Source organism: Lepisma saccharinum, chromosome 6 (genome assembly GCF_977018435.1).
Source record: "Lepisma saccharinum chromosome 6, izLepSacc3.1, whole genome shotgun sequence".
NCBI lineage: Eukaryota > Metazoa > Arthropoda > Insecta > Zygentoma > Lepismatidae > Lepisma > Lepisma saccharinum.
Window position 1 is genome coordinate 5984763 of NC_139234.1, and position 15405 is coordinate 6000167.

General features: G+C 35.5%; 1 protein-coding gene across 3 annotated transcripts in view; it reads left to right on the plus strand.

Annotated features, from left to right (window-relative positions):
- The window catches only part of LOC145988523 (transducin beta-like protein 2), a 70886-nt gene that overhangs the window by 31847 nt on the left and 23634 nt on the right, over positions 1-15405 (plus strand). For 2 of the 3 annotated variants that reach the window (XM_083123418.1, XM_083123417.1), the window contains exon 3: positions 5170-15374. The exons of the other annotated variant lie outside the window; for it this stretch is intronic. In XM_083123418.1, the coding sequence (XP_082979544.1) occupies positions 5170-6872 (1703 nt within the window). In that variant the 3' untranslated portion in view covers positions 6873-15374. Of the gene's footprint in view, positions 1-5169; positions 15375-15405 lie in introns of those variants that run through there. 3 annotated transcript variants of the gene reach the window in all.

Below are 15405 nucleotides of genomic sequence, written 5' to 3' on the forward strand. Positions count from 1 at the left end.
TGCCCCTGTGGCCACCACAATAGATCGAAGTGAAGGAACAAATGTAGTATGAAGCAGTGGTATATTCCTGCAACCATGCAAAGTTGTGTTGAAAATAGGCAGATTTTTCCTGTGTGTATAAGGAAAGCAGTGTTGCCATCTTATAGGAAAAAATCTTGAAAAATTGCTTCTAGTGTTGGCCCTATAGCCACTGAATGGACCAAATTGGGAGGGAAGTATGGACATGCAATCCTCTTCTCTGAAATCTGAAAATATGCAATCTTTTAGAAAATTGTGATTTTTGGCTAATTTTGAAAATTTGATGTCTTCATCTGACCCCCTAATTGCCACACATTGTGAACACATTTTTTATTTTCATTATTACATGTAAAAGTAGCACAAATCAGCAAATATCGGTGATTGAAGAGCAATAATACCAATACATAAGTTACATAATTTTTGGAGTGGAAAAACCCATATTTTAAAATAATGCATTTGTTAAAAATAGTAAAAACAAGCACATTGTTTTGCTTTTCGAGTATGTCATACCTACATATACATACAACTGAAATATCGTGTGTAGTTTTCAAGAAATGACTTGTTAATTGTTGCCACTATGTGGCTGTACAATACAAGCAGCTGTCTAAATTTAGGCTGCTTGTCCTCGGAAGGTTAATTAGAAATTTAAATTGTTGATAAGGCATTATTTTTTTTAATGTTTTTATGTTTATATAAATTTAGGCCACAAGTTCATTTTTTATTTTGCATATTTTGACGATTTTAAAAAGTCCTAGTCTAGTATCAACTTTGAGATAAAGAAAAGGCAATATATCATAATCAGGATATAAATGAGAATGAAATGTTTGATTCTGCAGTCTATAAGATACATTTATGAGATGTCCAAGCTGAATTTAGAAAATCACACAAAGCAGCATGTGGTCGAAAAACATCTTGTTTATTTTTCAATGTAGTCTCCTCCTGTATTGTAGGTATTAACACTCTCTTCCCATTTGGATGGGATGCTCGTAATTCCATTGTTGTAGAAGGATTTTTCCTGATGCTCAAGGAAGGAGTTCACAGCACATATGATCTTTTTGTCATCATCAAATAGCTTTCCCTTTAACTAGAACTTCAATTATCAAAACATAAAAATCACTTGGGACCAGGTCTGGTGAATTAGAGGGATGACTGTTTATTTTTAACTTCTGTTCGTCTGCAGCAGCCCTGACAATGCAAGATGTGTGTTGGTGCATTATTATGCAACACATTCACCTAGTACATCTAATTGGTGTATGGTTTGATGCAGTTCGATCAAAGTTTCATTAATTGTTGGATTGAACTTGCTAAGCAGTGGGTCTTTGCATTCCCAATAAACAGTCAACTACAGCTTTCATATTGTTTTTTTAAGTTTTCCCTTGAGCTGAGGAGAGTCCTTATGCTTTCAGTACCTGAAAGCCTGTTTCGTTTAGAGGTCATAATAATGTTCCCACATCTCACCCCTGTTACTAGTTAGAAATTTTTCTGACTCCTCTCTTCTAAATTTTCAATCGAAATGTCAAAACAATCTTGCTTTTGAAGTGGTGTGAGCAACTTTGGCATTCATTGTGTGGACACTTTTCTCATCAAGCCTTCAGTCAACATCAGATGAATTGTCGATTTCAGGAATTCCATTGTCTGCTATTACAGACAGTTTGTCTTGTCTGAATTTTTTAAGGTTTTATGGAGTTCGTACAATTCTGAACAGGGATTGAGATGGTTCATCTTGAATGGATTTTCTTCCCTTCTTAAACTCGTTAACCCAATTGTGCTTCTTAGCAAGGGAAGGCAAACTCCATGTACACATTGACCAAACAGGTGTGGATGTCCCTGGGTGGTAGGTAGCCCTTCCAGCATCAAGAACTCGTATCACTACTCAATACTTCAATTGCTGTTCGGCCATGTTTTACTCACATGGCTCTTTCCAAAGCCATGCAGAATAAGTTTGCAGAGTACAAAAAATTGAGTAAAGGTGTTGAACATTATTCTGTCACAATATGACATGTCTACATGGTCGCCTTACGTGATATTCTAAATTTGGCTTGGGCACACCTCGTAAGTACAAGCTATTGTGTTATATATCCATGTAATCATGCTGAATCACACTTAAGAACATCGATATAATAATGAACAAGTGAAAGAGGGATACTTTCAACCAACTAGGAAGATAGCGTATGATGATTCCAACTATAGGCCACAAGATTTATCTTGAAACCATTCCTGCCATTCATGGTTCCATAGTCTGCTGTCAGCTATCATGTGGGTACTCTACTGCAGTAGAAAAGGACAGTGAAGTTTGCCACATTCACAATGTATTTGAATCCCAGCCTGAGCATCGGTGTTCTTTGTGAGTGTCTCTTAATCAATTTCATCACATCGCCACGCATCTTCATTGTTGCAATTAGGCAAAAGGGGCAGAAATGTGATGCTAAATAACAAAATCAAACATGATGATAGATTATTTCAGTCCAACTAAAAGTTAACATTTTTTTCGGACTTGTTTGTAAGCTATTACTAACTATTATTGTACTGACAATGTAGGCTGTGGCATTGACTTTCCGTAAATGCTGATTATCTGCGATGTTTTCTTCCTTGCTTTCTACTATGTAATTCACCATGTTGGATTACCAAGCTACTTACTACCTTTGTTTATGGTGCATTAATCTTAATTTTTTACTGCATTGCCTTATCTTAATAAAAATATTATTGTTGGGTCAATATAGAATATGGATGCATTATAATACTTTTTAAAGTAAATTACAGTTGCACTTTTAAAATGCTAAATTATTGATAGGCCATAATAGTTTTATTTGTGTGTGTTCTGGTCAGAGGAGTCGTTAATTTTGACCATTTGACTACATGGACCCTCTCAGATGTAGACATTAGTTTGACATTACAAGCGGGCATCACAGATTGGAATCCTGTGTAAGGCATTACTGATGATTATGTATGTTTTCAACTTCAGTAGCAGTATTGCCATTATTGCACTTTATGTAGTCCTTGCAGATAGTTCATATAGTGCACTGGATAAGGATTCATTTGTTTTTTACCTGACCTAGCACTTGTCTTTCCACACGAAGAAAGTAGAATTAGAATGTTGCAAGAAACCCTTCTCTTAAATGAGATTCTATGTTAGTGGATACGAATTGAAGGTTTATTTCCCTTGCAGTACGTTGTTTCATACCATTATTGTTTCTTTATGTTCTTACCAGAGGAACAAGATGGTCAATGTGAAATTAAAACCAGATAAAGTCTCAACACTTAACGTAGTTTGTTTTTTTTTAATTTGAGGACAAACTTCAATCCCTCTTTATGAATGGGAAAAATGTGTTATGGAAGGGCTAAATCATGGTCAAAATGCTTACAGCAGATTAAGAAGTATAAAAATATGTTGTCCTCATCATGCCCACTGGTACTTGGAAACGGACACCTTTCCCGGATAGCTGGAAGGACCAGTTGACAACATCAGACAGTTCAGGACAACACATTTTTGTTTGCGTGAATTCATTTTATCCATTCTATCCATGTATTTACCCTTCCACCACACATTCTTTTCTCCCATCCATGAAGGAGGATTGAGGCCATTCTGAATATTTGGAAGATCAGTTTTCAGTATGTTGACCATGCATGTGAACCACCTTTTTTATGCAGCATAAGACAACACATTGAAATATTGAACTTTCACAAGTTTCTCAACTAGTATAAAAGTGTTAGAAGAATATACCACATTTTTTTAGTTAATACTACTTATTCATTCCATTACCTCAACAATACATGTGGGGAACCAACGAAACATTCAGATTACGTTATTGTGTGCTGTGTTTTTTATTTTCTTCCTGGAACTTTTATATTATATTCCTTTATGTATAATGCCGTTTGGAAATAATTTCAAGTGCAGAGCCTGCTTTCGTGTTGAAAACATTCAATTATGTTTTATAGGTTACCATTTTAGTAAAAGGGGAACTTACATTAGCAGCTAAAACATGACAATTTTTAAGTTGTAGATATTGTATATTAATTTTGATTATTTGCATTACTTTTTGTTGAATCTCTTGAACCTTTTTCTGAATTTGGTATTTCTCTTAATATATGAATTGTGAGCTTGTTCTAGAAGTTGTTGTTCATATGATGAATAGTCAGTTATGGCTAAAGAGTTGGCTGAGTGTTGGGCTAGAACATGGCAACTTTCTTTTAGCAAAGTAATAAAACTTAATATGCTGATCAAGGCAGAATTTATTTTATTTTAAAACATAAACTGAACGTTACGTTTCAACCTTCTAGCAAGGTCTTCTTCAGACTCTGTAAGGTACAAAACAGGAAGATGTATATACACAAAAATACTCCTCTCCAGACACAAGATAGTTAGAAAGTTGTTTGTTTAGAAAGTTGTTTGTCTGGAACATTACTTACCAGGGTTCCAGCAGGTGGCCTTCTCCTGTCAACTGTTTCATCTGACAGGCGATTTTGATAAACATTTCCTTTCATCTGGAATGTGGTTGGAACTCCTTATCTCATGCTCTTTTTTTTCCCTTATCCTTTCTTTTCTTCTCCTTCCTATCTGCCTAGCCTCATCCCACTTGTCTAGTGAGAAAATGGAAGGAGGCCAAGGAAATAGAGAAGAAAGGGGAAGAAGAGAGAATGAACTAGAATGGGGGACTGAAGATAAACAAAGAATGGAAGAAGGTGTTAGAGTGGAAAGGACAAGAGTGGATGAGGAGAGGAATGAAGAGAGAAAGGATAAGGAAAAAGGGTATGAGATAAGGAGTCCCAACCACATTACCGATGAGAGGAAATGTTTATCAAAATCGCCTGTCAGATAAAACAACAGTTGACAGAAGGCCACCTGCTGGAACACCCGGTAAGTAATGTTCCAGACAAACAACTTTCTAATTATCTTGTGTCTGGAGAAGAGTTATTTTTGTGTATATATATATCTTCCCATTTTGTACCTTATTTCATTTGTATTTGGTACAGAGTCTGAAGATGACCTTGCTAGAAAGTTGAAACATAACGTTTAGTTTGTTTTAAAATAATATAAATTCTGCCTTGGTCAGCATATTGAGTTTTTAGTTATCATGGAAACAAGGCTTAATGGTGTTAGCAAAGTAATATTCGTTATATTCATTCAATTTTACTTTTCAAACGTTCCAAAAGATGATTCAGAAGAGCTTGACCCAGGAGGGAGTGAGCACAGCAGCGGGAGTGAAGGGAACAAGGAGAACAGCCAAGATGACGGAGGCAGTGGGGACACGGAGGATGGCAGGCATTGCAATGGAACGCTTAGCAGAAAACAGAAGAGAAATATCCGCCTAAGACGAGATGGCAACTCTCCACTGTCACGAAGCAAGAAGAGTAAGCACAAAACCAGGAAAAATGTGGGAGACCAAAGAAACAAACGCCACTTGCCGCTGCATCAGCACACAAAATTAAATCTGAGCGATAGTGACCTTTCCGTTATCCTGCGGCATTACGTCCTGAGTCCCGACCAGCTCCTCGCTCTTGGATACCCTGTGGAGAGTGCCCTGTATCCAGGTAGGGCTATTATTTACAGGAACCAGGCTGTGTGCGCTCCGAATCCCAGCCAGAATGATTCGTTGAGTAGCTCTTCGCACTTTGATGTCAACGCGCGGGAATTCATCCCGAAAAGCTCTCAACTGGAGCAAATTAGTGTGGAGCAGCATGGCTTTATGACCTACAATGGTTACGGAGATATCTTGTCGCAGGTTGCTAATCCATTGCCGTACGGTGTCATGGATGGGGGTCTTGGGTCATTTTGGGGAGTTGATTACACTGACGTCGGGTTGGAGTGGAATGCTGATCACGGGGTAGAAAATGGTGACTTTACAGTGTACGATGATGATGTTGACAACAATCTTGATAGTGTGGTAAATAATGATGGTGACGGGGAGCAGTCGTCTTCGCCAGAGGTGTCCGTGGAGTCTGAAGAGTGTGAAATTGGTGACCTGACGTCGCTAGATGATGATGTGGTGGATATGCCAGAGTTTTCCATGAACGATGGCACAAGTTATTATACAGGTGGCGAGAGCTATGTTATGAACCAAGGTAGTGCGAGCGACGAGAAGAAGTGTGTCCGTTGTGGTCTGGGTTTTTTCGTTACACGCGATGGTGAATATCTCACTCAGGAAAAGTGCCTGTACCACTGGGGGAAGCTGAGGAAGGTTGTGACAAAGAGCTTTGTGCGAATGGAGTACAGTTGCTGTCGTGGCCGGAAAAATGCCAAAGGCTGCACGACAGGGAAGCTACATGTGTGGTATGGAAGCAGTAGTGGTATTAACGGACCATACGACGGGTACATAAAGACTAAAGTTAAAAAGACCCCACCGAGCGATGGCAATTTTGGCATTTACGCTATAGACTGCGAGATGTGCTTCACCACGCAAGGTCTCGAGCTTACAAAAGTGACTGTTGTGGGTGCTGACGGGCACCTAGTGTACGACTGCTTGGTGCAACCAGAGAACTACATCATAGATTACAACACGAGATTCTCTGGAATAACAGCACGAGATCTTACAAAGGCGACAAAGACACTAAAGGGTGTGCAGAATGACCTGATGGGGTTCATCAATGCAGATACAATCCTCATTGGTCATGGACTGGAAAACGATCTCCGTGCACTTAAGATAATTCACGGGACCGTGATCGACACATCCGTGGTATTCCCTCATTATTACGGACTTCCATATCGCCGTTCACTGAAGTCATTAGTCGGGTGTTACCTCAAGAGAGACATCCAGCAAGAATCATCTGGCCACGACAGCTTCGAGGATGCCAGGGCAGGCATAGAACTCATGTTGTGGAAGATCAGAAAGGATTTCCGGACAATTTTGGAAAATTGAGTCATTCCAAGTAAAGTGGAGTGTGTGTGTGTAGTATTGACTTAAAAGCAAAGGCTTTTTTTTAAAAAATAATGTTCCAGATTTTGCCTTTTTGTTATATGGCTTGGTGAAAGCTTTTCTTTTAGTAGTTGTATTGTGGCTGTGTTTGGTTTCTGCGGCAGCAGGAGACTAGTCAGCGGTAAATGTTAAAAAAAAAGTTTTCTATAATCTGCTGCCAATAGCATTGTTCCGGCAGGGATATATTTACAACATTCCTTTATGCTAGCAAGTTTTTTTTTTTAAAAACATGTAAGGTGTTAACAGAAAACCAAAAACAGAATTTATTGCTGTTGTGGGTAATTTATTTATTTGAGTGAATTAAAATAAACAAGCTTCGTGTTTAGGGGTTGTGTGTTCAAGTTAGTCTTTAAAAAATGGACTCAATTGTGACTAGTCTTATTTATGACTATGAAGCCTTAAGCATTGTTTTAAAAAGATCACTAGGGTACAGGCATCTCAATGCCCATTTTTGCATAACAGCAATATATATATAAAAAACCAACTGTGCCTCAACTGAACAGGCTAAATAAAAAAAAGAATAAGTACATGTTTTAAGGACAAGAAAATGTATAGACTGCATTCACATAGTCATAGTTTTTTTTCTGTTTTCCATTACTTTTTCATATTGGGTGAACTTCATAAAGAACAGAATGGTTTTTTACTTGGGACTCAATTTCATTATGTTTACTTGCTGTTTAAAAGGTTCATTTATCCCCAGTTTCCTCTTAAACTTTCCACCCTGTAATTCATTTTCATGCCTCTGACAATAATCACTATCATGCTATTGTAAATATAATAGTTCTATATGTGCTATCTTCAAATTGTACCAAGGTGTAGACACCAGCTATATAGACTTTAGCATATATCATCCTCTTTATAATCCCAAGATTTTTTTTTTCAGTTTCATTGTCATGCTACAGTAATTTTGACAGTTTCACGAATTCTTGCATAACGTTATGTATGCTCGAAGAATGACACACTAGCATGTGTAAATGTGTATTTGTTAGTACAGCGTAAAGCTGCGTAAGCTGCCATTTTGCTCTTTAATTTCTTGCAACCAATAATATAATAAAAAAAGGACAAAAACTGAGTAAAGACTTATAAGGAAAAACTATTATGTATCTCGATCAAGATTGTATAAAATTTTATCTTAATGCATTTTTGGTGTCATTCCCTCATTTCAACTTGATAACAGCATTTGTTACTGTAGGTACAGATATATATGTAAATGCTATATGAACACTGCCAACATGTTAGGAAATTGTTTTTATTATCTCCCTTGAAAACTGTCAAATGTTTACAAGCTTTGAAAGTTATTTGCGAAAATTATATTGTGTGTTACTTATGTGAAATTTCTAAATTTCACGTAAGTAATTTTAAACCACGTTTACCGCACCCATCATGAATATATTGTGTGTCAGAACTGTTTTGCAAATTTGCAAGTGCACTGATATTTTGTAGGTGTTTCTTGCTGGTTGTATGCTGTAAGGGCTGTGTTCTGATACTTTGTTTACAGTTGTGAAACCTTAGCATTATATTAAGATATTGGAACTTTGAGAGCATGTTTTGATGTTAAACAAATGGAATAATACTATTTTTTTTCTCAATATATTGAAAAAAAATATATATTTTTTGCAATTAACATAAGTAAGGGCCTTGATTTTTTGACAGAATTCCGGGTATGAAAATTACAAAAATATTGAACCAATGATTTTTCACAGATTCTATTTATTAGTTGTAAATATTGTACATTGACAGCTTTTTGTGGATGTTGTCAGAATTCACACAATTTGTTTCTAAGTGACAGACTAACACACATAATGCACTCCTAGTATTTGTGGATCATTTAGAAAGTTGCTGTTTCCAAGAACATAACTCTGAAGTGTTGACAAAAAAAATTGGAAAAAAAAGGACCGAAAAATCGAGGTCCCTACTTATTGTAAGTTACTTGATGTCTTTGTTGAAATTTGAGTGTGCTGTCAAATACAAGACACTGAAGTAGTGTAGATCAGTGCAAGAGGACCTGATTCAATTTTTTGGATGTGCTAGATCTAGTGTCAGGTTTGTTTATACCAATTTTGACATCATTATATAAATTGTTGTAATAATCTTCCTGTATTTTCCAAACATTCATTGCCTTCCACAATAAGATTGTATGTGAATGTCACATGTCTTCTAGTGTTTCTTCGTAATGTCCGTGTGCCATGCTCTTTATTAATGTCACGCTGAGTGATTGAGAAATATGATCACTTCTTCAGCATAGTATTTCAGTCTTTGCACATTCTCTCCATAGCATCAGGCATATTAGAATAAGTAATAATATTCATCTTTCAATGACTATAACTTCTTACTTTCTTGATATTTATGTGCAAGTATCAACATGGAATAAAAACAAATGTTTTATTACCATTCATTCCAACTTAGCAATTTATATCCTGAGCACATGCTAAAGCAATGTACTTCTAAGAAAACCATGTATTTCTAGCTTCAGATTTATAACAAACTGGTATAATGTAACTTATGTATGTTCGTGATTGTTGAGCTAATAGCATTAGGAAATATGGAAGATTTTTTATACATATGTATTGCTGTATTTATGAAACTTGTATTGAACCAAGGTTTCTGCAATGCCATAAATGCCCCAGGAATACAATTCCTACTGGTTAAATTCAATTAAAAAATAAGATGCTTGTAAGATTATGTTGTCAGCGTAAGGCTTTGAAAACCTGTTGAAAGGTCATGCTTGAATGTTTGACAGTGTAAGGAACACTGATTGCTGTTTAGTATCTATGGTCCTTTGAATACTGACCTGGACTAAAGTGTTTTGTTTTGTGATTGGTTTGAATTTCATCAAGTATTCATTTACATTTGATTAAACAAGCAGAGTTTAAAGTCTATTTCCAAGAGAAATGTGTGTTGAGTGATGTACTGGTGATCTCGCCACCAACTATCGCAAGTTCGAATCCTGGCTTGATGAGTTTCTATTCATGAATTTTATGTAATTATCATGACCTCATTGTCACAATTAGCCAAAAGACATAAAAGCTATTTACAATAACAAACCAGATGTGTAAATGTAAATTAAAAGTTTGTCACACAATCTCAAAATCTTTTAACTCACATTTCTGCATTTACAATCATGAAAATAACATCTTTCTTATAAGATTCAGATTTGAACAGTTGCCAAAAATGCCAACTTGAAAGATTTAATTTGTTGTCTTCTTCTGCTGTGTTGACAACAAAACCGCAAATGAAAAGTTGCTTGGCTCTCAAATGGCTGTTTGTTCCTTGTGTCTGAAACTTTTTGGATACATCTGTGTTTGTAGAACCTGTGGTTCAATACAAAGAAGAGGTTTGTCCAGATTTTGCAGGGCCAACAGCTTCGAAAATTTATTTTTACGAAAACTATGATATTCCAAATTCTGAAAAATTACATCTGTTTAGAATTCTTTCTAGATCATTGAAGTGAATCTTCATGTAGTTTGCTTTCTCTGTTGCATAGGCATCAGTGATGGTTTTGTGAAAAGCCTGCTTTCTATCATTAGACAACTGAGAAAGTGAACCACGCAAAGATTGCCTCCATTGCTCTATGAGGAATCTAAGCAGATGTAATTTTACAGAATTTTCAACATTTTTGCATTTTTTTGAAAATATATTATCAAAATGTCATTGACCAAGGGTAAAAGTTCTGCGAAACCTCAACAAAATGTCTTTGTTGACCCAGGTTAGAAGTTCTGCAAAACGTCAACAATGGGGTGAGAGAATTGATTTATGTCCAAGATGGAGAATGCTTAAGAGTAGACCAATGTCTTGTTTGATGTGCATAGCTGTAATAGGTTGAGTTAGAGGTAAAGTAACTGAAGAGTGTGTTCTATATACTATTTCATACTGTTGAATTTTTGCATTGACGTTTTTTTTGTACCTTAGTTCTCTGTTGAAGCACATTTTTATAGTACTGTATCACACTGTTAGATGACAAAAAAAAGGTTGTTACTTTATGTATTTATTTTACCAGTTTTTATGCAACCAGTGTTCTATTATCGCTAATACCAGTGTTGTTTAAAGAAAAGTTGAATTTTTCAATACTTCATGTGGCTGTAATGTAGTGGAATTTAAATGTACCCAAAAATTGCCTAGGAATATTCCGAAGCTTTAATCCAAGTCATTCAGGGTGATTTTTTGTAAAATTTTCATTGTTGAGTGTAATTGTATTGGAAAATTCTCATTGTAAGTTTACATAGTTTTCAAGCTGAAGCTTATACCTAAATGTCATTTTTGGACTTCTGTAAAGTTTTTACGCATTATATTGCATGCGCGAGTGACATAGTCAGCCTGTAGATTGTACATTTGGGCCACAAATAATGTAACTAGTGGAGAAAATCTTTGCTCATGCCTAAGGTATTGCAATGCAGTACTTCACCAAGATGTTGTCAAGACAATTTGCGTTCAGGCATTTGACATGATTTTTTGTCAGTTGTGTTCAGTGATAAAAATGTACAAAATACATATTGAAATTCACTGGGCTTCGATTGCAATACTATTGTTACTTATAGAGCATTTTAAACTGTTTCTTGGATTGGGAGGATTGTAATAGTTTAGAATAATAGTATTTATGTACTTACGAGTATGTTCAGAAAAAAAAAAGATTGTAAACCGTTAGCAGACAGTTCAGCAGCACAATGTTCAGATGAGTTAGCTTGGGAAGGCTATGTAAAGTAGGTCTACTGCTACGGTTTCCTATAGATGCTTGTAGCAATGTAAAATTGTTTGCAATAGATATATATATATAACTGTTGGCATATAAGTACTACATTGTAGCTATGTTTTCCTTTAAAAAAATCTCACTCTCACATGAAACAATCAATGTTAATACTGATGACATTTATTAGTAAATTTATTTTTTGCAATGCAATTTTTAGTTCAGAATTATTGGAAAATTCTTCATCATGCATGCTGTTCTAAAATATAATTATGGTTGATGCTTCTGTTCAATGCTAAGGTATACTTTGAGAGCTTCAGTAATTGTTGGTCCCCGTTTCTTACCTCTTAATCAGTTTTCATTATCTTTACTGTCAAGAAAGTGAACATCTTTACTATTGGGAATTATTGTGAGGTTGTACTTTTGTTCCCTCAATATTACTGATCAATTTTAGTAACTATAAGGTTCACTGGAACTTCAGACTGTCTGAGCAACAAATTTTTAAAAATTGTCTCTGGTTTTGAATAACGATATTGACATCATAAATTTTTAAAACTCATATCTTGCTTCGATAGGAATTTAATGAAGACTACATTCATGGTAGTGTAGATATTCTTTTCAATGCTCCAAGATGCAGTTCTAGCTTAAAGACTTGAAATTTAAAAATAGAATGTTACCAAGACTGGCTCTAGCTCCAGCTTGGAAAGTTTTTGGTGGCCAAAAGTGATGAAAATACAGTGTTATTCATTCTACTTTCTTGGAATGCTTTTAACAGCTACGTAGTGTGTTCTTTGAATGCAGCAATTAAAGTCTCAAAAATTGCATCTTCTCATAATTGTGCCTGTTCATCGCTAAAGTTACATTGAAAACGATGCCTCCGTACCCTTGTCAGTAAGAATACTTGTTTGCCATTTGCAAGGACAACCTGCAATAATCTATATAGTGATTGCTGTAGCAGGGTCTGCAATTTTTTCCCGATGTAAAGGAAAAAAATTGTCTGCCAAGTGATCTTTTTGTACTACTGTTGCATTTAAAAGTACTTGTACATCACTGCTTAGGATGGAAGCATATAAGCAGAGCAATAAACCTGTGTAAAAGTATTTTGTAATCTTTAGCAATAATCCAAAGATATTCTGCCCAGTATGAAATTGCAGACATGAGTGGTATTGTATCAGCATAACGAGGGGTGAGTGGTGTTTTGCGACTACTATTTTTGCTGTGTGGAAATTGAACCATGTTTTCTAGTCACACTGTGCTATTGTGATCATTGCATTCCTGGCAAGACATGGATTTGTTCAATTACATGATCTCTGGTGATGTGCTGGATTTTCTACTCTACAAACTTAAAAAGAACATGTTGAGTAAGTTAACATGTAATCTTTCCTGTCATTATTTACTAGAAGAGCAAATGAAATTACACCTTCATTTTGTGTTCCAGTCATCCAGGTCTCAAAAGCCATATAGTGGTAATGGAACTCAAATGTGCTGATCATGTGCAACCCAATGAAAATCTGCTTGGCAGGCCCTCAAGAAGGTGTGCACCATGGTGTATCCTTCCACAATTCTTGTGGAACTTCATTAAAAAAATTGCTACAAATTGTTTAGTACAGAAAATGCAAGAACTGTAGGAAAATTTTGCACCATTCTCTTGTTTCAACTGGGAAGTATAAATGCATCATGTAAGACACTATAGAAAGCTGAGTATTACAACCAGAAAACAAGCATAATGTTATTGTATATACTTAGCATATGGGAAGGCAGGTTAATACACTGCCTAGTTTTTTAACACCTAAATTCATTGTTGACAACTTCATCACTTTTCTCCCAAGCGTTTTAGATCTGTTTTGCCACAGTTTACCGTGGTCCCTATACTGACATTTAATATGCTTAAGTTGGATAGTATTCAGAAGGGCAAAATAATTAATGTATGTACTTAAAGTGCACAAAACTAGTTGAGCCAGACTTTCTTTGGCACAGTCATTAGGAAATCACTTTATCCTGTTGCAGAAATACGAAGCTTGAATTTTGTCAAAAATCAGCCCCTTTTAAATATACTTTTCATATTTTAAGTAAGTCTGCTTTATTAATTGCAGAAAAGTTATTTTAAAGTATTTTGAGACATTGTTCTGGAAAAATTGAATAAACAATATAGCAAACCACTTGTGATTCTCATCAATTAGTACCATATTATATTAATTGAAACATTGAGAGCATTTGCTACAATATAGAAAAAATATGATGGTTACTATATTTTGTCTTTGCATAGCTATACCACAATGACTAGTGGATTATGCCATGGACACTTCTGACTTGTAACAATCTCATTAACTTCCAATGGAATTGTTACACCCCAGAAGTGTCCGTGACTACAAAAATTGATCTCATTGTAATAAATGAAACACACCCATGCTGGTCCACTGTACATTTATACTTGGTATACTTTGGTGTTGCACTGCCCATCAGGTGCGAATTGGTATAATTACATGGATTTGTTAGAGTAAGTGTTAAAGAAGTGGGTATGATGATTTGTAACAATGTGTAGTTCACAGTTTGAAAAAATGTAGAAGACTGATATCTTTCATTCCCATTGTCTGCAATGCGGATGCAAAATTTAGATGTTTTTTTTTTTTCCTTTGGTCATTGAAGCCTTTTTTTAATGTTTCACAAGGGTTGTTCATAATTGTAAATTCTCTTGGCAGTGTTAGGTGTTGTATTAGCCAGAATCATTGTTTGATTCGTGTTAATTCTGAAGGTACAGAGTTGAAACACTTGTCATGGTTATTGGTGTTCCTTTGGTTTTGCCAGTTTTAGCTTAACTATTCGTAGGGTAGTGTGTATTGAATCTTCAGGTCTCAGGCAAGGTATAGATAATAATTTGTTTGCCACTTCATCCATTCTCATATTTGCCATAAAACTCGGGAAGTAGAAATAAAAAAAATGAGCTACAATCCAAAACGAATGTCATTTCTACTTATAATGAAAACTCTGCCTTTTAGATGGAATATATTTTAATGTTCCTTTGTGCTACATGATTGTACCTTCAGTATGACCTGTGCTCTTTGTAATCAACAGGTCCCAGTTTCAATCCCTAGTTGTTCAGATCTCACTTTAAACTGTAGGTCCTTTATCTGAGCATAAAGTGGACTTGAAAAGTTTGACAAAGCTTTGCTGCACTCTGGTGGAAATAGAATTTTTGAATAACCCTTGTGCAAACAGTTATTGATATTATTATGGATGCTATGTTAACATGAAATAAACACGTGTTGATGTACATCTTGGCACAATGTCAGGACTAGTTCAAGTTGTAACTTCAAACAATTGTTGTGTCAAGACTTAATCATTCAACAGCAAGAAGATGCTGGTGAGAAAAGACTAACTGAGCATTGTGTAAAAGCTATGGCATTAAATTTAATTTAATTCTTTAAATATGTTTGCATTTCTTTTGTAAGCCTATGTTATAGGGAATGAGATGTAGGCAAATATCTGGTACTTTTCCTCATTTCACGGCCAGTACTTTGGTATGAAGGTGGTGGATACATGATGACTGAGTGAAAAATAGGAAGTTAAATAATGTGGTTATAAATTGTATGTCGTCTCTGTGAGACTTTGTTCCGATGTATTGTATTTCCTCTGAGATGTTTGATGTGCGTAGGGGTCGTTTCATGCTTTGCCACTCAAATTTTGATACTTTTTTTTTCCTTTTTATTATAAGGTACACTTTTGTAGTTTTATAGTCAAATTAAGAATAAATTAAGGTGTTGAGAAAATAAGTTGTTGTTTTATTAGATGTTGTTT